Consider the following 23421-nt stretch of genomic DNA (forward strand, 5'->3'; position numbering starts at 1 on the left):
ATTAGGTTGATAGTATTGTGTGCACCTTTTGTATTTAATCCTAATACAGAAATACTATGTCACTATGGGGAATGTGAGCACTGTGAGGACACTTCCTTAAGTAAATAGGAGTTACGATTTCTGCAGTTGAGTTGCTGTGGCGCTGTAACTCTGGTGGTTACACAGCAAGTCAGGGAAGCCTGTATCTCTCCCACAGCAGCGCAATGAGCAATCCTTCACTCTGATGGCATAAGCACATGCCAGCGTTCTAGGAACCGTTTCACAGCTGCATCTGGTCAAGGACTGTTTCACAGCTGCACCTCCTTTTTGCCCCACAGTTGTAATTCGCAGTATAGGGATATGCGAGGAGTGCTCTTTGACCCATGTATCTGTATAAGGAATCGCTTCTTAAGTCTTTGAAAGCCTTATTAGTTAACTACAATTCTAATATTTAGTAATTATCTCAGATAGACCTTTGAAAGGAATGAGAGTAAAGAGAAAGAGGAGGAGAAGGGAATTTTATCTCCTTGTTTTGTTCCATAACTGTGAAGCTAAGCTTGCAAAACTTTGGGGTTTTTGCACACTATTTCATAGAAGTCAGTGTTTCAGCTGGAATGGAGGCTAGCAGGAGGACAGTTGTAGATAAGAGCTGCTGCCGGCTCAGAGCGCAGGAGGTGTAGCCCTTTTCTGGTATGATGCATTGGCTTAGAGAAAAGCCATGTCGTGTAATTGTTTATGAAACCAGAAGAATAGTATTTGTCTGTTTTGCCATCAGTGATGAACTGTTGAGCTGGCAAAGCTAGGGCCAAACTCGCTATGTCAAAGGAGAGTGTAGAATGCCAGGGCTGCTGGGCTAAACACCCAGCTTGCATAGCTAAATGCTAAACCTTCCTTTGACGATTCACATTTTGGCATGCACACTGACGTGTTTTGCAGGTATCTCCTTAAGATCTGCCTTTTAAAATGCCTGCTGTGTTGAAGCTTTGTACTCCCTTTCATTTTGGTCATCTTCATTAATTCCACACTCTGTGTTCTTGTGTCATACCCCCATACCAGTCCCCCTTGTTCTGGACTTCAGATACCTTGCTGCAGCTTTTTAGTATCACCAGCATTCATTAGGAACTGCTTATGATTAGAATATCCTTTCCCAAAGCATTCCTTCCCTTTACCAAAATACTTGCTGACAGATCACATAGATCTAGATATTCCATGATATTGCTTTTCTGTGCTGTTCCCTGTGTTTTTCTGCTATGACATTCTTGATGATCATGAATGACAAGGACATGATTGGAAGAGCAGTTTCTCCACTGAATTGTTTACGGTGAAGGGAGAAAAATGAGGAGATCTGATCTAGAGAATGTGTATGGTACTGAGATCATAGCTCAAACTGTGAAATATTTTCTGAGTTTGTGCTGTATCTAGGATGAGGAATCATAGTTCTTGATCACACTGGTATTGAATATTCCTTGAATATATTTGTAAGTCCTTGAATACATTAGTAATACTCTGTTCAATTTAGAAACATTTTCTAAGATGATGGAATAACATTTATGGACAACCACTGCAGCCTACCTCTGCTCAAATTAGATTAGTAACTTCAGGTTAGTTATACCTATATATTAGTTGTTACCATATTGTCTTGGTTCCTCCCCTCCCCCCCATCTCTTATTTCCACTGCCGAGTTAGAGGAAAATATAAAAGAAGAATTTCTACATTGGTCACTGAGATTATTATTTAATTTTCTTGCCATGTCTAGTCTCCGTCTCCAGATTCCTCTTCACCTCGGGGTGCTGAATCGTCAAGCAGACAACATCACCAGGATGTCTGCAGCACAGCAGAGGCCTCCACTAATAAAGAGGTAGAGTGAAATCTTTTTAAAAGCTGCAGTCTTGTTCATGCTGTTTATGCCTTTTCATTTTCCTTGCCTTCTTGTACCTGTGCAATCCCTTCTCTTCCAAAATTGCAACAAACTTGAAAAGCTGATTTGTAGCTCCCTACCCTCATGCTTTCCTGGCTGTCTGACTGAATTTCTACATGCTTAAGACTGTTTATCATGGCATTTCTGACTCTGTGTTCAGCTGCCTCTAAATTTATTTAACAGGCTGGGAGATACTCATTAACCAAAAAGCCAACATCACCTCTGTATTAGAGGCAAAAGGAAGAAGATTTTTCTTTTTTCCATGCAGAATATCTTCCTGCAAAGAAAAGAATGTTTCTCAGCCAGATGAAAAAGCTTGCTTAAATTAAATTAAGTAGGTAGTGATTTATGCTGTGTAATATTTTGTCATTGTAGAAACTGACCTGCTAGTGATTCACAGTCAGAATTCGGTTCCTGACTCCAGGCTCCTCCAAATAAAGCTAAATACTTCCTTTGTTTGTTTTTTTTTTTCCCGTCACCTGACAACTTTTCACACTGCAGTAGTTCCATGAAAACAAAATGACAAGTGCGAGAAGAACTTCTCACAGTGTGAAAACAAAATAATTTGTATAAAAAGTACATGAATTAGTATAGAATGGCTGACTCTGTAAACAGAAAAATCTGCTTAGTTTATTTGCTCTTTGTTTTTTAAACTTCAAAAAATCTGGAAACTGTAGTCTGACAAGATACCATGTTCTTACTGATAGCAATGCATGAATTATCTTCCGCAATGAAAAAACCTGATCTACTGTAACTGGAAATACTGATTAGAATTGAAACACTAGTTAGTAATCCATTCTTTCTTTTTTTCTTTCTTATTAAGGGATACAAAAGCTTGTAACATATATGTATTTGTGCCAGTCTGTATTTGCAGTTAGAAAATAATGAAAGGTTTCAAAAGACTTAAGAAACTCATGATTTCTCATGTGCTAAAGCCTTCAACAATATATTGTGCCATTAAATTTTCATCTGCTATATCGTTAGCTTGTTAAAGCCTTTAGCTTTCTTCAGTACAGATTTGTCACTTCATATATATCCTAACTTTTAGCAGTTGTTAGTTATCAATAAACTTACTCAAAGGAGGAAAACAAACAAGATGCTACTCATTTCAGTTTTCAGGATATGCTTGCATGTAGTGTCAGACGTGGTAAACCAGGCTTCACAGTAGGATGTGTCAGGCTGTTTGTTTCCCTCAGATGAGCAATAATACCTGCTTTAATACTCCCAATGCAAGAACAGCAGTAAAGCAGCCTCATAACTTTTGGGAATGACTTTTAGGTCTTAGTAAAACCTTTTTTGAAAATGTAAATGTTATAATACTAGGTGGCAACAAGATTAGCAGGAGTAATGAAACAGTAGTGGCCTTGGTATTTCATTATTCATGAACATGTAAAATTAAAAGGTGTAGGTTTACTCCTATTGGTAACTTTACCTATTACTTTATTATTCCTGTGATCCTAGTAGAACATCTTTCAACTTGTGAAATGAACAAAAAAATTAATTTTATGTGTGAGTTTTTGTAATAAAAGCATATATGATGACAGTTTACACCATTCTGAAGAGAAGTTACATCAGCTAGTCGGCTTGCTGAATAGTTGCCAAATCTTTAATTACAGACTTTGTTTGCTCTGTTAAAAAAAAAAAAAAAGTGCTTTGGAAAGTACTTTTATATGTATGAGCTGTCTCTGCTGTTTAGGGAATTTGTGCTTTAGGCCTGTCAGAGTCCACTGGTTGAATCTCCTTCTTAGCACTACACCAGCAGCAATTACAAACAGTCATTCAAGTCTGTATGGGTAGGTAGTCCAGTAAAAAAATTCATCTGAAGAGATGAAAGAGTCACAGATCTGAAAAGACATGCCAGTGTGCTCACAGCAGCTAAAATGCTTTGGCAGCAGGAGGTCGTTGTTTATTGACATCTTTATTTATGCTAGTACAATCTCTGATGGAAGGTGCTTCGTTTTGCCGTCATTTTTGTAAGGAACAGAAAATACGTCAAGGCTGCACAGGCTCTGCTATCTGTGTCACGCACCTTTTGTTTTTGTACTACGAGTTATTTTATTTATGGCAAGAAGAACATCATTGGTTACGTCCAACATATGTCCAATGTTACATCCATTTTCTCTTTGTAACAGTGGAAAAGATTCCTTGGGGTTAGTCACTCGATCTGTCACATAACTGTGACCTTCTTAGTTTACCTTTTTTTTCCTCTAATACACAGAACCTAGTAAGTTACCTGTCATAAAGGGAAATAATTTGACATATATTTCAATGTATATTGTCTGGAAATATGCTGGAAATTATGCATATAAGATATTATGCCTTATTCTGATCTTATATAGATTTTCTTTTAATGAAAACAAATTAAGCAGTCATTGGAGGAGTTACTGCTAATACAGTAACTGTTGTAGATTCATTAAAGTTTTTTAATGCCTGGACTATCCAAAATTCTTGCCAGAAACACATATGATAGCAGCAGATATTTCAATATAGCTGTTACTATCTTATGTATTGCCACAGAGAATTTTCTTTGATAAATTTCCCTATGTGGTTTACGTTGTTGATTATAGCAAAATGGTGAATCTTACTCACTCAAAGTTGTAGCTTTCAGGTGTTTGAAGTGTTAGCCACAGAGTCTTTCATAGAAAATTTCAGTTGGAAGTAAGGTCTTACTTTAGACTGTGTATTTACATATGCAAGTCAGGAGGTTTTTTTGTTGTTCATCTTTTACGTAATTGAAGTTACTAGATGTGGTTTTGTGCTTGATACACTGCATAGTTGGTGGTGAGGTGTTAGTGAATTCAGTTACCCCACAGAATACAGGTTGCTACCTAACCTGTTAAAATTTAGAAAGCTTTTTGTAGGCTGTATTAATGTGAGGGATACATCTAAGAACAGTCTTAATAAATAACAGAATTTGGTTGATGAGTAACAGAATTTTGGTAATAATTAATTGACTTGGATGATGGTTTCAGTCATGAATTATAACAGTATAGCGTAATTTTATATATTCCTGCATGTATTTATACACCTGCATCTATTATTTGTAGCTGGAAGATCCAGTGTCTTTGCAATATGATGTATTTTCCTGCATACTTCTTGATTAGTAAAAGTAGAGTACCTATTGGTAGGCAGTTAATGTACTATTGAACACCAACAAGTAACTGAAAACTGGGCCTAGCATGTTGCCTGATAAAGACACAAACAGAATACATCGAATTTAACTCTAGTAGGTGCTTAGAGTTTAGTAATACTAAATATAATAACAAATCTTAGTAAGTGGTGATCTTCCTTTGCTAATAGCTATGACTGATATACTTGTTAATTTTTTTGGCATGGAGAAATTTTTACTGCGTATTTGTGCATGCTCTGTTCTGTTTGAAATCCTTTTTGTCTCAATTACAGTCCAGAAAAAGCTTGGCTTCATTTCCAACCTATGTTGAAGGTAAGATAGTTCTACAATTTCTAAATGTTTTTTCATATCCAAAAAACTCCAGTATTTATAATGTATAAAATTTTATTTCTGTTTACTGAATAGGAAGGCTGCTAGGATTGAGTATGCTGATTTAGATTAAATTGTGTCCAATCTGGAACCTGAGCTAAATCCTACTATGGCTTTTCATTGAAGTTCAGAAACATGGAGATTTTATTTTTTAGTGTTTCGCTCATAGCTTCCATGGTGGTTCTGCTGTTCTTTTGAGTATCACTTAAAACCCTATAACTTTTTTATGGTTATTTACACAGGACATATGAACGTGTGTGGACAAGGAAAATAGGTTAGGCAAGGAGACTGTAGTGCTCCCTCCAGCACTGTTTTCAATTGGCAGACTCAATCCAATCTCAGTTGGATTAATTAGCAGAACTTAATTAATTGGCTTAATTGGCAGGCCTGCCAGAGGAAGTCTGCACTGCTTTATAGCTACTTGTCCTGTAATTAAATAGTGCTTCCTGTCTTAGGCTAAAAGTTTGACTTGTACTAGTGCTGAATTTATTCAGAACAATGTGAAAAACCAAGTTACCTGCTATATGAACTGCTGTTACCTCCTGTATTAACCTGCATCCTGTGTGTACAGGAAGACTGCATGCTGTAAAACCCAGTTATTTCATTATGAGAGCATGACAGAAGCAGAAAATGTGAAGTTTCATTTGTTTGGGTTTTTTTTTTCCCCTGAAAGCAGTTGTTCCATATGCTTGATGAAATGCCAGAAATGTGATTGATGTGGTACATCATTTGGACAGTCTTGGAACTCCTTGGATTGCTTTACAGTGTGCTGTGTTTAAATGATCATTCTCTTTATAGAGTACAAATTGATCATTGGTTTAGTCTTCAGTATATGAATGGCATATTTTGGAGTCTGTGGCCAGAATGTCAGCTAGTGCAAATTTCATATATTATTTTGAAACTAGCTGAGTTTTGGAATTTTGCAGCAATGAAAGATCTTAATTAAATAATCCTCCCCTCCTTCAAAAAAAAAAAAAAAAAAAAAGAATTTACAAATTAAAATTTTCTCATATCTTGGTCCAGTGCAAAATTTCTTAAAAACCCCCAAATTTTCTGTTTTCATGCACTAGCAGTCCAAGAAAAAAATGCTAGCACCTATGCTACACTTTCTTTCAGATATTAAGTTCATTGTCAGAGGTAATAGATGGAGGGGGTCTTATAAAAAGCAGTGCTGACTGTGAGTTCACCTCTGATGAAAACAGAGCACATACCTTTTTTTTTTGGTTTTAGTATGCTTCCTTCTGGGAGTCCGGTCTACACCTTTGTCAGTCTATGTTTTTTGTGTTTTTATCAGAAATTGCGCTATGAAGGGGCTTGTACCTTCTATAGTGCAGTGGTGGGAGTGGTGAAAAGGCCTTGACATGTAGAGTAACAAATAGCAACACATAAAATGCTGTCTGGTTTCAGGACTGAAAGAAAGTGTACATATGTAGTACTTCCAGATGCATAAATTTTCCTAAGGAAAAAATCAGATTTCTTTGGGTCATGTGCTTGAAAGTGACCTGTTGAATGTTTTCCAGATATATAGTATGTGAACAAATTCTACACACTGGAGATGAGCATCTTAAAATTACTGGTCATAAATTTTCATATTTAAAGAAACTATAAAGGAGACAGGCTTGCTTATAAGATTTATACATCCACTTTGGCCTGTGTGTGTAGTTTCAGTGTCATATTTATCTCCATCTCTTTCTTTTTTTATCTTAATTTTAATAATGACTTGCGTTTCTTTGGGGCCGAAGTTACCTATGCTGCTTCTGAGGGGCTGTTAAATCTCTTGTGTTGTAATTAGAACAAAATTGGTATTCTGAGTTAAACTTTAAATCCCATCACCTTTTATCTCAAGATACCCTTTGACCTAATAAGAATTCCATTCCATATTGTAGGGTTTTTGCTTTGTTCTTAGAGGAAAAAATGCTAACCTAAAAAGTTTATTTTTTTGGTGATAAAATGTGGACACTTTTACCATTAGCATTCTGTAAGATGATGTACATTTTCACTTGTCTTGAACATCAGTTGTTTTTCCTTACTTGTAAGAAAACAAGAGGCTTCTTAGGTTAAGCAGCATCCCTTTTGGATCACGACAACGTTAACACATAGCAAGGTGTTAAAATAGAACATTTTTAAGTATATAGTTTTTAGATATAATTGCCAAACACTAAAACACTTACAGATCATAAATGCTGCTGTGTAAGGAAGGATTTGCCTTGTTAGGCATTGAACTCTTCACCCTGTAATTTTCCACAGAAGTTGACAGTAGTCAGATCATTAAGAATCTGTGGGACTAAGAGACTTGTTTTGCCATCAGGAGAGCCCATGCTCTGTGTATTTAACAACATTTTTTACTCTACTTTACCTCAATATCCTTGTTGAGACCAAGAGTGATTTTCAAAGGTGTATGGCATAAAAGTACTTTGCTTAATTGAGCAATCAGACTTCTTGGTAAGGGCAGGTGTGTTGTACCTGTAAAGCATTCCCGGGCAGGTTCGTCAGCCAGTTGTACTAACTGCGGCTAACACACAAGTGAGCAAGTGGCTGATGGCTGTTACTAAATTGCAGTCTTCCCCTTTTTCTTTGTGACTGTGGTCTTAGAATTTCAAAGCTGATTTTGGTGGGTGTGTGGCAAGCTGAATAACTGTCTGTCCCTGTATAACAGTGAAAACTCACAGAGATTATTTTGCTCCAGAGTGATCCCTGCTTACAAAAGAATGAGCTATTGTTAGAGACAGGCTGGATTAACAATTACAGATTTTGCTGGAGAGCTGTTTTATTGGGTTTGCGTGGCAAGGTTTTGGTAGCAGGGGAGCTGCAATGGTGGCTTCTGTGAGAAGATGCCAGAAGCTTCCCCCATGTCCAATAAAGCCAATGCCAGTTGTCTCCAAGATGGACCCGCTGCTGGCCAAGGCTTAGCCCGTCAGCAATGGTGGTAGCACCTCTGGGATAACACATTGAAGAATGGGGGAAAAAAACTGCATGGCAACAGCAACTCTAGCCCGAGACAAGGAGTGAGACTATGTGAGAGAAACACCCCTGCAGACACCAAGGTCAGTGAAGAAGGAGGGGGAGGAGGTACTTCAGGTGGCAGAGCAGAGATTCCCCTGCAGCCTGTGGTGAAGACCATGGCGAGGCAGGCTGTCCCCCTGCAGCCCATGGAGGACCCCATGCTGGAGCAGGTGGATGCCCGAAGGAGGCTGTGACCCTGTGGAGAGCCTGTGCTGGAGCAGGCTCCTGGCAGGACCTGTGCACTGTGGAGAGAGGAACCCACGCTGGAGCAGGTTTGCTGGCAGGACTTGTGACCCACGCTGGAGCAGTCTGTTCCTGAAGGACTGCACCCTGTGGGAGGGACCCATGCTGGAGCAGTTTGTGAAGGACTGTAGCCCATGGGAAGGGCTCACATTGGAGATATTTGTGAAAGACTGTCTCCCGTGGGAGGGACCCCACGCTGGAGCAGGGGAGGAGTGTGATGAGTCCTCCTCAGGAGTGGCAGAGACAACATGTGATGAACTGACCACAACCCCCGTTCCCCATCTCCCTGTGCTGCTGGGTCAAAGAAAATCAGGAGTAAAGTTAAGCCCAGGAAGAAGGGGGAGGGTGGAGGAAAGGTGTTTTTAAGTTTTGGTTTTATTTCTCCTTATCCTTCTCTGATTTGATTGGTGATAAGTTAAATCAATTTCTCCAAGTTGAGTCAGTTTTGCCTGCGACAGTGATTGCTGAGTGATCCCTCCCTTATGTTGACCCCTGAACCTTTCATTGTATTTTCTCTCCACTGTCCAGTTGAGGACGGGGAGTGATAGAGTGACGTTGGTGGGCACCCGGCATTCATCTGGGGTCAGTCCACCACAGATGTTGAGAGCATTTGTGTGGTGTTTTGTACCTTCGAAAGTTCTAGTTGCCATATCATCATGGTAAACTGAAGTATTTCAGAGGAGGATTTGCAGCCATGAGGTGCAGGCTTAAGTTTGTCAGACTGCTTCTGTTTTGCTGTGGTTCAGCATGAGTATCTTCAGTGATTGCTTTCCTGTGTTACAGTTCCTGGACCTTGCGATCCTGAAGACTTAATCGATGGAATCATTTTTGCTGCCAACTACCTTGGCTCGACTCAACTACTTTCTGATAAAACTCCCTCCAAGAATGTGAGGATGATGCAGGCTCAGGAAGCTGTCAGCAGGATCAAGGTGAGGAATAATTCCTGCTGCTTCTCATATGGGTGCCGTAAGGTTGTTACAAACTTCTTAGGTATGCAGTAGTTTTTTCATGTGGGGTTGTCTGTGCTTTCAGAAAGGTTAAGTACCTCGTCTTTCTTTCTGCAAAATAAATCACATGTTTAATGCTGCTTTTGGAACAAGGCTGATAAGGAAAAGTTACCAGATTGTTTTAATTCCCTGTGTGATACTTGTGTCGTGTACTGTAAGCCGGAATCTGAAGTGAGTGGTGGTTTAAGTTATGTATTACCTGGGTGTTGAGGGAAAACAGATTTAGGGTAAAATTAGTAAGTACTGCAGCCACTTCTGGCTTGGCACTTGATGGAACTGGTACTGTGGTAACGTCTGCAGTTATTTTTGAGCCTGCTGTGGATATTAGATTCTCCACCATGTAACATCTATGAGCTGATTTAAAAAGAAAAGCCTGCGACAGTACAGATGTATGAAAAAACTTAATTTGTCCTGGAATCTGGTATGTTTGCTTTGTTTGTTTGGAAAACAGAAATGTCCACTGATTTCTGTGTGGGCTGTGACAAGCAACGGGCATGCTGCTGTATTTTGGGTTGATGACATTGCCAACTGAAATTAAGTGTGTGGCTGAATATTGCACAGTTGTGGAGGATGCTGCAATATTCCCACTACCCGTGCATGACTGGGTGGTAGGCACACAGCCTGATCTTCTGCTAGTTCAGCTAACCAGCATAATCTCATCTGAAAGTTTTCCTTAGTTTAATATTTGTGTGTTCTTCTTTTGTGTAGTTTATTTTGGATTCCAACTCAGACTCTATGTGCAATTGAATAAAAGAGAGAGGAAGAGACACAGCATGTTATCAGCAAGGCTGATAGCACTGTCTATTAAGGTCGGCTGATGCTTCCTACTGTTATTATTCCTTCCAATGTTTTCCGTGCCAGGTGTTCAATTTGGTCTGTGTATGAAACTCACAGGGAAGCTCCAAGTAGAAACATTGAAACACCTCAGAAACTGTAGTTTTGCCCATATCCAAATACATAAATTCTTGTAACCTTGTCTCTGAAAATCACTAACATTCTAGCATTTTAGAGGAGGCAGGGATGTAGCCTTCCTGTTACAGATAATTCATCTTCTGCCATCTCTCCAGCAGTTTCCACAAATCTAAGCTGCCACTGAGCCTTTTGGAAAGGAATGATTTGTCTGTGTTCATTGGAAACTCTGGATTCAGTGACATTTTTTTAAAAGATTTTTCTCAGCCCTGGCAGGTCTTGGTGGGTTCTTCCCAAAGCTACAATGGAAACTTTCCCTTACAGAATCTGCTTCTTTCCTGCTCTAGGTGCAAGTAAGGCTGTGCTTCTTTTTAGTATTCCCATGTTTTCTTGCCTGATGCTTGGCCACATGGTAGAAAAGTTGTCTGATTTGAATGCACAAGAAACTAAAGGTGAGAGAGAAGAGAGAGAAATAAGGGCTTCAGTAAGGCTGGATCTAGGAGGGACCCATTACTGGAGGTTCAAAGGAAAGATGAGCATCATCTGACATAGGAAACTGGTATCAGGAGTTGAACTTGAACCTGGGGCTGGGCAGGAAGTTTGCATCTAGGAGGGAAGGCTTATGTGGGAGTACGCAATAGACAAAGATTGAAGGGATGGGTTAGAGGAAACTGGAACAGAATTGATTCAAAGCGGGCCTGTGAGATATAAGAGTGTAGAATCTTTCTCTAATACTAGATGTATTTCTTAGAAGTTCATTAACAAAATAAAGTTCTTTCTGAGGATCCTGTTATGCCTCAGCACTGCTGTGCCTCAAAACAGAAGAAATAGATTTAACTCATTTCGCTCATAAAACTCCTATCTATACATCCATATAAATCAGCAGGCCTGTATATTCTTGGTCATAGTAAATTTGTCTTGGGATGGAGGCCCAAGTTAGTTGCATTGTTGACCTGGTAAAACCATAGCTGGTGTGCATAATTTTCTGAACCTGTAAGTGTATTTCAGAAAATTATTGGCTTACTGCATGGCACACTGACAGTTACTGCTTCTAGGAGAAGCTCAGGCAATGTAAATATACCTTCCTGCACCTTAGGGTCTTTGGTTTATTCAGGTTGGTTTGGGCTAGTTTTGTTGCTGATTGCCATTAAAGCCAAATTTTTTAGTGAGAAATTTGTGATGGCAGATGGCGTTCCTGCTGCCAGATTCATCGCTGCATAAGACAGCCTTTAGCCCAAATGTGTAAAATGCTGCTTGCACAATGACTATGATCCTTGTGCCCTACTCACGTTTGTTTACAGTGTTAGGTGTTGCATGTGAAACATTTCTCTGTAGTTAAAGAAAACAAAGTTTATGAATTAAGAATAAGCTTTTAAAAATTTGCAGACTTGAAGAGCGTTAAAAAGGGGGGAGGAGCTTTGTTTAAATCCCGCTGTGTACACATACCTTCCATATGAGTGTGCTCCTTTTGAATTTAGTAATCCCTATAATGCTTGCTTTTAGCAGAGCCTTCAGACCATATACTCATTAATTTAGAATATGGACAGATTTTGAAAAAAATTCTTTATGCTGATTCTTTAAACAAGTATCTCTTCATTTTAAAGTACAAGAGTAGGGAGTTTTCTTGCTCGGGCATTCGTCTCTGTGAAGTCCAATTAAGTTAAAACAGATACACTGCTTTGAAGGCATTAATCAAATGTAGTTATTTCATATTTCCACTAGGAGGTACTTTTAGTAATAGAAAAGGTATTTCATCCTTTTCAGACTGTAGTCTCATTTCTTCAGATAGCATGGAAAGGAATACCTTTTCACATTTTACTTGGACTGGATCTGTATTACTTGTGGTAGTAAAAAAGTTGACGTTCATGGTTACAGTTCACAGCTGATCTGTGCTGTTCCATTTCACATGTGAACTAACAATTAACTTTCACTTTTATTTTCCATCAGCAGATTTGAGCTGTGTGACAGGTCTGAACATTTTTAGATAACAACTGATTTAATTACGGAGTGTAATTTAAGGTAGAACCCATACCTGGAAATAGTTTAATAGTCTGCATATTTTGTTTACTCTGTGTCTTCTGCGTGTTCACTGAGTTGCAGTGCATTTTTTGTAGCGGTTAAATGGGTTGAACATAGCTAAGACATCCCTGTAGCAATAGTGGAAGCTTGCTGTTTTTTAGCAATTTGTAATTTTGGAAATTGCTACTACATGCATAGTTACATTTCATTTATGTTAAATGAAAAGCCTGGACTCTGTATATATTTTTTTTTAAATAGTATTTAGTTTAGATTAGGTAGTTTCTGTTTTTTCTGAGAATATAGAAAGAATCTTTTGTTCTAAATTAGCGAAATAACATGGTGATAAAGCGGATTTGGCTGATCAAGTGTCTTGCATAGAGTTATGCTAATTTGTTTTTTTCATGAACCATAACTTCTTTTATGACATTCCTGTGTAGTGTTAAATCACTTACTAAAATTGGTTGTTCCATGCCATTACCTTAATTTTATGAAATATTTGAAAGTCATTCTTCAAAAAGTTAAAATACTACTAAGACCAGATGCTTCTATTGCAAGAGCAGAATTTTCAGTAAATTGAATGGTAGTGTATTTTTAATCTAATTAACTAATCTTTCATTCTGCATTATAAAACTCTAGCTCAAGGATTTTTTTTCCCCTTCTTTTTCTTCTTTTTGGTCTCTGCTTTTCTTCTGTTGTGAGGTCCATCACTTTGTAAGGTTTGGGGAGGGGGGGAAATTGCCTGAAAGGAAGCTTGATTTTGGAAAGCGCTTTAAATGCTCTATCTCATTAGCGCCTCACCCTTGCCCATTGTATGGCAGACAGCTGTTATTCAAGATGAGTATATTATTTCTGAGTACCAATGTAAATTAATATTGATGTAATGAAGAGCTTGCAGCGTGAGGCAGTGCTCATGGCTTTTGCAATAGTTAGCAATCACCAGGCTATCAAATATTTCTTGGTTTGAAAAAGGTGGCTAAAAGCTTGTGTGAGAATGTTTGTATTTGTAAATAAGCAGTATGGTCTAAAGTTTCAGTAGCAGCTTTCAGATTGTTTAGATGAAACCTGATAGATTTAAGTTGTGAGCATCAATATAAAACTTTTGGTGTGTCTTGTGATTCAGGCCTCCTGTTCTTCATAAAACTAGTTAGCCATGAATCTCTGTGAAGCCTGTAATAGTAAGCCCCCTTCCCACCACAAGCACACCTGTTAATTTAATTAGCTAGGAGGCTGTTGCTGTTGGAGGTGAAAGGATATCTGCCAGCCTGGTGAGTATTGTGTTTCTTCAGTAAGCAGGTCTGTAAGTTCAGTTCACCTGAGTTTGAATTGATGATTGCAAGACTGTAAAGGATGATGCTTATTTGTGTTGTTATTGTTGCCACAGTAGTAGTATGTAAGGAATCAGATTGTTGCAATCGGCTGATTACGTCACTGGATATAGATCAATTAAACTACTTAGTGACAAGAGAGCTATTTTCATGTGTTTGTGGAACTGAAGTACATGATTCACTGCCTTCTTGAAAATCTGTCGTAGTATGGATGTATCTTTGTGCAGGTGTCACAGGAAAGCCTGCTGTCCAGATACGCAATGCTAATGGTGGTATGGGTATGTTTGCATAGAAGGAGGAGAAAATGGAGCTGAAAGTTACCTTCTCTCATTTTGTTTTTCCACGAAAAAAAGTAGCATAGTTTTAGGGGGATTATTTTTTGAAGACTGTTTAAGAATGAGAGCATTAGGAAACTTGAATCTGAGTTCTTTAGATCTGAAAAAAACTGGAATAATAATGGTTAAGATTCTTCTCTCACCTTTTACAGTGGTGTTGCTTCAAAAGAAGTAACATCATGGTTTACACTGCGTGAATTAAGGGAAGCTCTGGGTTTTTTCCCTTTAAAAAACCAAGCAAAAAAGAAACAAACCCACAAATAAAGCCTTGCTTTGTTGTGAGTACCATTTTAAGTGAAGAAAAAAATCCTTCTGTGCTCTTCCTGACTTTTTTGGTGTGGTTTCTTTTAATTTTTTTAAGTAATTTTGCTAAACACTAAATTTTTAAACTTTTTTAAGCCAAAAAGAAAAGGGGGACTAATTTAGAGCAGCTGGTAGTCTGTGAGCCCTGGCATTAGCATGCAGATTCCTGCTTGACTTGGAGTCTCTGTAAGTTCTTCTCTAACTATTCATTCTCCTGTCTCTGTTTGTTCCATGCTAAGCAGATGGCCCAGAAATTAGCCAAAAGCAGGAAGAAGGTGCAGTACAAACTCCCATCAGCTTGATGTTATGCCTGTTTTTTTTTGTTTTCTGGGAGGGTTTTTTGCCTTTCTTTTTATTTTGTGTTTTTATTTTCTGCATCCAGCAAGTTTTTTTTAGATTTATTTCTGAGCCACCATACAAGTTGACATTTCTCAAAAATCAGTTGCCTGATTGGCCATTTTTTGTTGCTTATCATTAGCCATTTCATGTTAGAAATAGAGTAAAGATTGGATTTATCAAATGATTGCACACAGTTCCCAAAATGCATACTAAAGAAACAGGACTGATATGGCAAAGGTTTTAATTTTGTAAAATGATAGATTAAAGTCAAGTCTTTTCTTTGTCTTTTTCTTTTCTTTTTTTTTTTTTTACAATCTTTCTATGTGAGTGCTTTGTTTGATTCACAGATGTGTCAAATTGCTGGATGCAAAAAAAAAGTTTATGTATATACACAGTAATATGCTGAGATTGACTCATCTTAGTATTAAGTTTTGTTTGTGGAGTTTTTAAGTATCTTTTAACAAATCTAATTTTTTAAAAAATTGCAAGCGTTTGCTTTCTGTTAACAAAATATGGCTTCTACAGTGGGTTAGATTTTGATTAGTATGTTGTCTTGCCTGTGAATATCTTCTTACCAGAACTGCATTATGAATTGATTAAACTGTACCCACTTGTGGCACAGGTATTTCCATTGGTTGTGGCAGTCACTGTTAGCCAATACAGAAATTTCTCAGGCAAGAGAAGCTGTTAGGCCTTTCTGTGGCTTGTGTGAAAAACCTTTAAAGTGGGATTCGTATGTGGAAAAAATGGGAGAATTATTTTGATATCATGACATCTTTATGTGTAGTTCATGTTGCAGTCAGGTATAATTTTACTGAATCAGGAAAAATATCAGAGAAGCTTTTATGGGGTTAACAATTTTTCAAATAATATCCAATTCACTTTCACATCTACGTATATAGTTTCCATATCTTTGTGTTTATCTTTAGCTTCTGCAGTTTAATACCCTATCTTGCATTGCTGTTCTGGTGACTGTGTCTTAGTGCGCCCCGTTCGTGAGCTAACATTCACAGTAAGTACATTATCTAATGTGTGTGTTTGACTCTAATCTGTTTATTTGCAGGCTCCAGAAGGCGAATCTCAACCCATGACTGAAGTGGACCTGTTCATTTCTACACAGAGAATAAAAGTACTGAATGCAGACACACAGGTATAGACGTCAGTGTTGTGGTAGTAGGCTACTGAAATAGACTTTTGCCTACGTGCCAAAATTTGTCCTTCAAAAAGTGCTGGCTCTTGTATCCCTCCAGGATTTCCTGTTAAGAAATCCATGCTGAAGAACCATATCATACATGCAATTATTGTCGTGTGTCTGACTGTAGAAATGATTAGATTTTGCGGGTAAGCTAATTGCAGTCAGCTCATTTCTTACGAGCCATGATTTGTCAAGTATTGATTGTGCCCAGAGTAGCCCAAAATGTTTGGTTGTCATAATTTGAAGTTCATAGTCCTTTGCACATACATGCCCAGCTTATTCAGGTTGTGATATTATGTGCTTTTCCACAGAAAGCACGACTTTTAATTTGTAAAACTTGCTCTTTGCTTTACTTTTGGAAAGTGAAGCTCTTGTTTTCTATTGGCATCTCCCTTCATGCATGACAGGTATTAGACTTCACTTAACAAAGATCTTACATTGACATTTGTTTGTTTTCATAATAGTAGGTGTGCAATAAGAACTTTGTTGAAACAGCTGCTTATGTCGGGTTTTTTTGTATTCCCCAGGAAACGATGATGGATCATCCTCTGCGGACCATTTCTTACATTGCGGATATAGGAAATATAGTTGTTTTGATGGCTCGCAGGCGAATGCCACGGTCTAACTCCCAGGATAATGTGGAAGCATCTCACCCTTCCCAAGATGGAAAGAGGCAGTACAAAATGATTTGCCATGTCTTTGAGTCTGAGGATGTAAGGAATTACTCTGTCTTGTAATTTTCTAGGGGTGGAAATGTAAGCACATTTTGGTAGACTTGAAGTCCATTGCAAGTGGTCCTGTTTGTTCTTTAACTGCAATCAAATATTTCATCTAAGGAGGGGAACTTGTGTTCTGTTTGCATGTTTGGACCTGACATTTTACTCACAAAATTGGTGTTTATAGAAATGCTTCCCATTTTTAAGTTACTTCAGTGCCTTCCAGTAACAATTGCCACAGTTGCTACAGCTTACAAATACCAGCTCCAGTTCTGCATGTGAGAGTGAAAGTCTGTTAGAGTTACATTTTTTCCTAGAGGAATTCTAATCCCAAGTCTTGCATCAAGGATCAATCATTGATACATGCTAGAAAGATGGGTTTTTTTTGTTGTTTTAGTTTTTTTGAGGAGGAAAGTTGTGTTGAGGAGCACTTGCTGACATCATATCAAAAAGCCAGCAAAGAAAGTTGTTAATTCCAGCAATCCCAAAGTATGCTGAATAGGGACGCAGTAGAGTAAATTTTAGTCTATGGTGCAGGTTACTAAATTACCTTATATAGGACTTGATATCCTGTCTTGACAATCAATGTTGATAACTTGCTGATTTTATACACTTTTTAAAGCTCAGTAACTGAAAGATAAAAATCAAACATATCACATTGAAGTGGCTAGATATGTAGTTGTCAGGATCATAATCATTGGCCCTAATAATTTGGGAAAACAAAAAATCTCAGTTCTAAGCCCTCCAAATAGCAGAGCATTATTTAAAATAAAGTGAAACTGCCAGTTTCTTATAAAATACTTAAATGTCTTCCACTCAATGGTGTATCAGCAAGGATGTTGGTATGGGAAAGTTTTCTTGAATAAGCAGCTGATTTTATGTAATGATGAATCTTTTCTAAACGCATGTCTAGAAAAACTATCTGGTTGCAGATGAATGTACATGTATGACCCACTGCTGAGGTTAAAAAGTAAGGACAAGAGCACTGATAGAAGTAATCCTTTACCAAAATTTTGGCAGCATAAAAAAATTAGTGCATTTTTTCCCCAAAATAGCACATAAGTCAGTTTTGCAAAGCCTTTCAAGAAACTGATGTGAAAATAAAAAGAGTAGCCAATGGTTTTTTGGCTTGTTAGCACTTGATATGCTGCCTGCTTTGAGTCTGCTGTTCCTGTATTTCTAGTCACAAGTTTGAACACTGCTAGCTCTCTCTTACTGGCCAGTTGAAAAAGCAAATTGTAGGTGCAAGCTACAGTCACAGCAGTGGGCATGCCTTTACATTTATATTAGCAGGTTTTACACGTGAAAGGATGGCTTTATTTATGTTTCTTGTTTATAATTGCTTGCCGAGCTGGATTCATAGCACAGCTGAATGTGTTGACATTTTGTGGGTCTTTTAAATTAATTTTTAGTGCACAAATATTTTTTAAACTGGATTGCTGTAACTTGTAGGTTTGTTGACTCGATTATCCATTTTACAGAGTAATTGTAACAGAGAAAGTGTCAGTGGATGAGACCATCAGAATGTTTCACTTTTTTCTTTGCTCTTCTCTGGGAACTGCTACAGGCACAGCTGATTGCACAGTCCATAGGTCAAGCATTTAGTGTGGCCTACCAGGAATTTCTGAGGGCAAATGGAATCAACCCAGAAGACCTTAGCCAGAAGGAATATAGCGACTTGCTCAATACCCAGGACATGTACAATGATGACCTGATTCACTTCTCCAAATCTGAAAACTGCAAAGATGTATGTCTCTTTTTTTTTCCTGTAACAGCATTAAGCTGCTCTGTACCTGTTGCAGGCCCATGCTGACAGAAATCGGAAAACCATTGATACTTCCTATAAATTACCTCAGCGAGTCTAGAAAATCCTCTCAAGTAGGACACCCTGTCATCAATTCTGTTTCAAGGGCACAGTGAACCCAAAATTTATCAGCAGTGAAATGATTTGTCATCTATTTGTGTTCTTCTTAACAATTTTCAGATACGTTTGAACATTATCTTAAAACAGATTGACAGACTAATAGAATTTAACAAATTGCAGTAAACAATATAAAAGTTATAGAGGCATGGGTGTTTGTGAAAGTATCTGATTCCAGATTTTAAAGAATTGTATTTACTGAAAGGATTTGCAGCTTCGTTAGTAAAGAGGAATAAGTGCACCATTGGAACAGTCGGGTAGTGATTTTTCCAATCCATTCATAAACTCTTGCAAGCTCTTTGTCTTTGGTTTCGTCCACCAAAGCCCATGGCACCAGGGTTTCTCCCTCTCCAATTTCCCCTGCTCGTACACAGAAATAAGTTGTGAGGGGTGTTTTCACACTAAGCAAAATCTGTATTATGTGGTGCTAATTATTTATATTGGAATACAAATGAAGTGTAGTAAAACGTGTACCCTATTTTGCTTTGCCTTTGAATTAGGAAGGCAGATTGCAAATAAGGAGGGGTGAATGTTTGTTGGTTATGTGAGTGTTTGGAGAGGGCAGGGAGTTAGTCAGTTCCATAGGTGTGAAGAAGCTTTTTTTTTGAAACACTTTTCCTTATGACACAGGTTTACATTGAAAAACAAAAGGGAGAAATCCTAGGTGTAGTTATTGTGGAGTCTGGCTGGGGATCCATTTTGCCTACAGTTATCATAGCCAACATGATGCATGGAGGACCAGCTGAGAAGTCTGGGAAGCTGAACATAGGGGACCAGATCATGTCAATCAATGGGACCAGTTTGGTTGGTTTACCACTCTCAACATGTCAGAGCATTATAAAGGTACGGAGAATGTTTCTGGAAGTTACACATTTTAAAAGGGTTACATAATAGAAGAGCGGAAAGTGTAGCACTCTTAAGTAAATTCTTACCAAATGTTTGTATAGCGCTTTTTGTTTCATGATCTTTAAGCTACAGCGGGAATTATGCTACACCAGTCTTCTGACTCCTAGAAAGTGAGCTGTGCCATTTACTTGTATGGATAAGGGCTCTGTGCAGAGTATTCACCACAAGAGAATATTTTATTCAGAAGGAAGATACCATCAAAGATGGGCATAAACTTTGATGTGACAAATGGAGGCACAGATGCACAGTATTGTCCTAGGCCATGTTATTTGTTTAAATGCCTCCCCATATCTGGCTGAAATAGAGTTGATGCTTTTGTTTTGTTTTGTTTATAACTATTTTTAAAACTTCTAAACTTTGAATTAAAGATGTACTTATCCACTTTGCCCGAGAAACTTTGCCGGAGTTATTTGAAACTGGAGTGCTTCTCTTCACTTGGCTAAATGGGGTATTTTAGTTAGGAGAGCTTTCTTCTAGTTGCCAGAAAAGTATGTGGCTGCAAAAAGCGTGCAGGTCAACTGGAACTAAACAGTGTCTGGGGTAGCTGTAGCATACAAGGGAATAGGTATTTAAACATCAGAATTTCAAGAGCTGGAAAGATGCAACACTAGGGAATGTTTGAGGTGAACTTATATAGTCTTTGTAATTTGTTGAAATAGCTCCACAGAGCTCCTGCGGATCATAACTTGTAGACATGTAATGTAATGCTGGTGGTGTACTATACAGAAATCCTTCTCTGATTTCTGGGATTATGCCTCCTAAACTTACTTATTTGTTTAGACAACTTTCTGGTAAGAAGTTCTATTATGGAATTTTTTTTTCCGTTTTGTACCTTTTTAAATTGCAAAGGAGATTTACAAAGTAAAAAAAAAAAAAAAAAGAAAAAAAAAAAGAAAAAAGGCGAAGTAAACGTTTATTTTTTGTCCATGGATTAGTGTCTTAATACTTGAACTAACATACTTGGTATAAAGACTCCCCATTCTGGTTTCCAAAAATGTTAATGCTGAGTTCTGATGAGTAATAGATGCATAAGTCATTGAACCAGCCATTTTAGATTCAGTGAGTAGAAATGATAGCCTGGAAGTGCAGCATACCAAAAACATGGCAAAAGCAGTCTTAAATTTGTGAAGGAAAGAAAAAAGTCACATTAAATAATTGTGTGCCAGCTTCAGTGGAACAAAACTCCCTGCAAATTTAGGCTTCTCATGTCAGCCATACTTGATTCCTGTCCCACATCAGTTTTATTTCTAAAATTGTGATGAGTTACGCTTCTTTGATTCAGAGCCTTTTCAGGTGGAGTTTCATTGTACTCATCTGTACTTCCTCAAAACAGAAAGAGGCAGCTTTGGTGTTTCCAGCTTCTGCAGACCTTTCTCTTCCTCACTGTTACTTACTACTGTTGCCATAGGAACTACTAGCCGTTTGTTTTGTCTTTCTAAAGAGAAGACAGTCTGCATGTTTCCAGGTCTTCATAACCATTCATCTAGAGCTGTTCATATAGCGCTTCTAGTAACAAGTATATATACCGCTGAATGACCTAAATAACACATCTAAATGTGGCAAAAATGTTTCAGGATTTCAGATTTCTTTAGCATGTGGTAAGGACTCCTATGAAAAGATGAGAATATTATGTAGATAAGAAGAATATCTTGCAAGCACTTCAAATAAGATAGTTTCAGTATTACAGATGTAACCTCTGCTGCTGATTGGCCTTAAACCAATTGCAAACTGACAGAGCTCAGACAAAGCTTTCCATATGTGGTGGTTATTGCCTAATTGTATTACGCTACTTGTATCTTTTTCAGAAGCGTCGGTGCTGGCTACTATCAGAAGCAGACTCAGGGACTAAATAAGCAAAATGGTCGAATGATGCAGTTGTTTTGTTTCTGATTGGCATATATACCAATCTGCGTAATACTGGAAATTAGCGACTTTTGAAATACATGTACTTTCTGTAAAATTAAAAAATTATTTGTTGGGGACCACGTTACTTTTTTTTCAAGGAATACATATAAATAACTTGCACATTTGTCAGGGAAGTAAGAGCGCAATCATAACAACTCTGTTGAGTGAACTCAGATGACTGAAGTTAGATACCTAAATTCCTCATAGAAATGAGCATCTCCAGTACTCTGTATGACTCCTGCCCTCCTGGATTAAGGCAAAAGCCCTTCAGACTTAGCTGAATAAACATCATACCCACAGCTTAGTGCAGGTTGATTAGTCCCTGTCTTCTACAATGTGTGGTGTTGTGAAGACGTGCGTGTAGAAGATGAATGGCACTTGAGCACATGTGATGTGCTGCTAATTTCTTACCAGGGTGCGGGAGTCCGTAGTCGTGGAAGAGATGGAGTTTAGGCCTTCTTTCTGCTGAGAGTAGAGTAGGGGCAGTTCCTGCAGCCATGTGCTTTGTCATTTTGTGTTCACATGCCCATTCTCTTGGAGCCACGTTTAGTAATGAGCCGAGCTGAGCTCAGCACTGTGTGGAAGTGGGATTCCCATGTGACGACTGCATCCAGTTTAAGGCGCTGACGAGAAAACAGATTCTAAGGCAGTTGGCCGTGGCAGGATGCCAGTCTAGTTATTCAAGTCACTGCTGAATCTGTAGTTTACCTTAACAGCATCAACAGCAGTAAACTGGATGTAGAGGCTTCAGTGTATTACTCTAGCTATAGTAGGAATTATTTTTCAGAATTAACCTTTTGAAGTCAGCATCGGACGCCTGTTAGTTGCAGTGGGACCCTGCTTTCAGTTGTACCTGTGTGGATTTTATTTATGTATTTATTTATGGCTAATCTTTTGTGTCAGTGAAGCGTTTCAGAAAAATATCTCAACAATCTATGAGAGTTCTGAATACTAGAGGTTGTACAACGGGTCAGATTGTAGTTATCTACGTTTTTACATTTGAGTTTTCTTGGAGCCGTACAATCACAAAGTCTCTGAGGCTGGTAGTCACCACTGAAGCTGGTCTAGACGAACAATTTGGTTCAAAGTAGACCATGTTGCTTAGGGCTGTGCCCACTAGGGTTTAAGTAAGTCCAAGGTTGGATACTCTACAGCCTCTCTGGGTAATCTGTTCCAGTGGTTTACCACCCTGACAGTAAAAATAAATTTTCCTCCTTCAGTTTTCTTCTGGTAGCAAGGAGTTCATGATGAATATGTTATAAGTCATTTAGAAGGGAGGAGAAATGGAAATTAAAAGCACTGCTTATACAAGTATGATAGGAGCAGGACCTGCCGTTTGCTTGACAGAATTTAATATTCCTGTTAGGGAAGCCACTTATTTGTAACTACCTTAGCTGCTTATTTAAAATTTTATTTCCCATCCACACTGATTGGCTTTTTTGGTGAGCTGCACAGACCTGTTTAATATTCTTTTCATACATGGATTTGTGTTATCAAATGTAGAAATTGCCAACAGGAAGCTAGTTTTCTTAAAACAACTGTGTCAACTTCTTGGCAAGAAAAATTTGATATTTTACTACTCATTTCACTGAATAGTCTGATGCATGTGCCTGGATTTCAATGATCGGATTCTGTTTATTCAGGGCTGTTCCTGGGTCAATATTTTAACACTCTGCACACACACCACCACCACCACCCCCTGCCCCCGTAGTCTTTACCAGCATTTTTCATGGTGATTTCTTTTTTTCAGGGTTTGAAAAACCAGGCCCGGGTTAAACTGAACATAGTTAGGTGTCCTCCAGTAACCACAGTCCTGATCAGGAGACCAGACCTCAGATATCAGTTGGGCTTCAGTGTGCAGAATGGGATTGTAAGTAGCTTCCACACTCTCTGGTTATG

The 23421-nt window shown here is 38.2% G+C and overlaps 1 protein-coding gene across 2 annotated transcripts in view; it reads left to right on the plus strand.

Moving 5' to 3' along the window:
• Positions 1-23421, plus strand: part of APBA1 (amyloid beta precursor protein binding family A member 1) — a 36501-nt gene that overhangs the window by 10849 nt on the left and 2231 nt on the right. The window contains exons 2-10 of one of the 2 annotated variants that reach the window (XM_086479357.1): positions 1736-1837; positions 5300-5339; positions 9426-9571; positions 14783-14815; positions 15943-16029; positions 16602-16787; positions 18358-18537; positions 19342-19554; positions 23273-23392. In XM_086479357.1, coding sequence (XP_086335483.1) covers positions 1736-1837; positions 5300-5339; positions 9426-9571; positions 14783-14815; positions 15943-16029; positions 16602-16787; positions 18358-18537; positions 19342-19554; positions 23273-23392 — 1107 coding nt within the window. The remainder of the gene's footprint in view (positions 1-1735; positions 1838-5299; positions 5340-9425; positions 9572-14782; positions 14816-15942; positions 16030-16601; positions 16788-18357; positions 18538-19341; positions 19555-23272; positions 23393-23421) is intronic. The other variant, XM_086479358.1, reaches the window with a different exon arrangement.

Source organism: Leptosomus discolor, chromosome Z (genome assembly GCF_034619465.1).
Source record: "Leptosomus discolor isolate bLepDis1 chromosome Z, bLepDis1.hap2, whole genome shotgun sequence".
Lineage (NCBI taxonomy): Eukaryota > Metazoa > Chordata > Aves > Leptosomiformes > Leptosomidae > Leptosomus > Leptosomus discolor.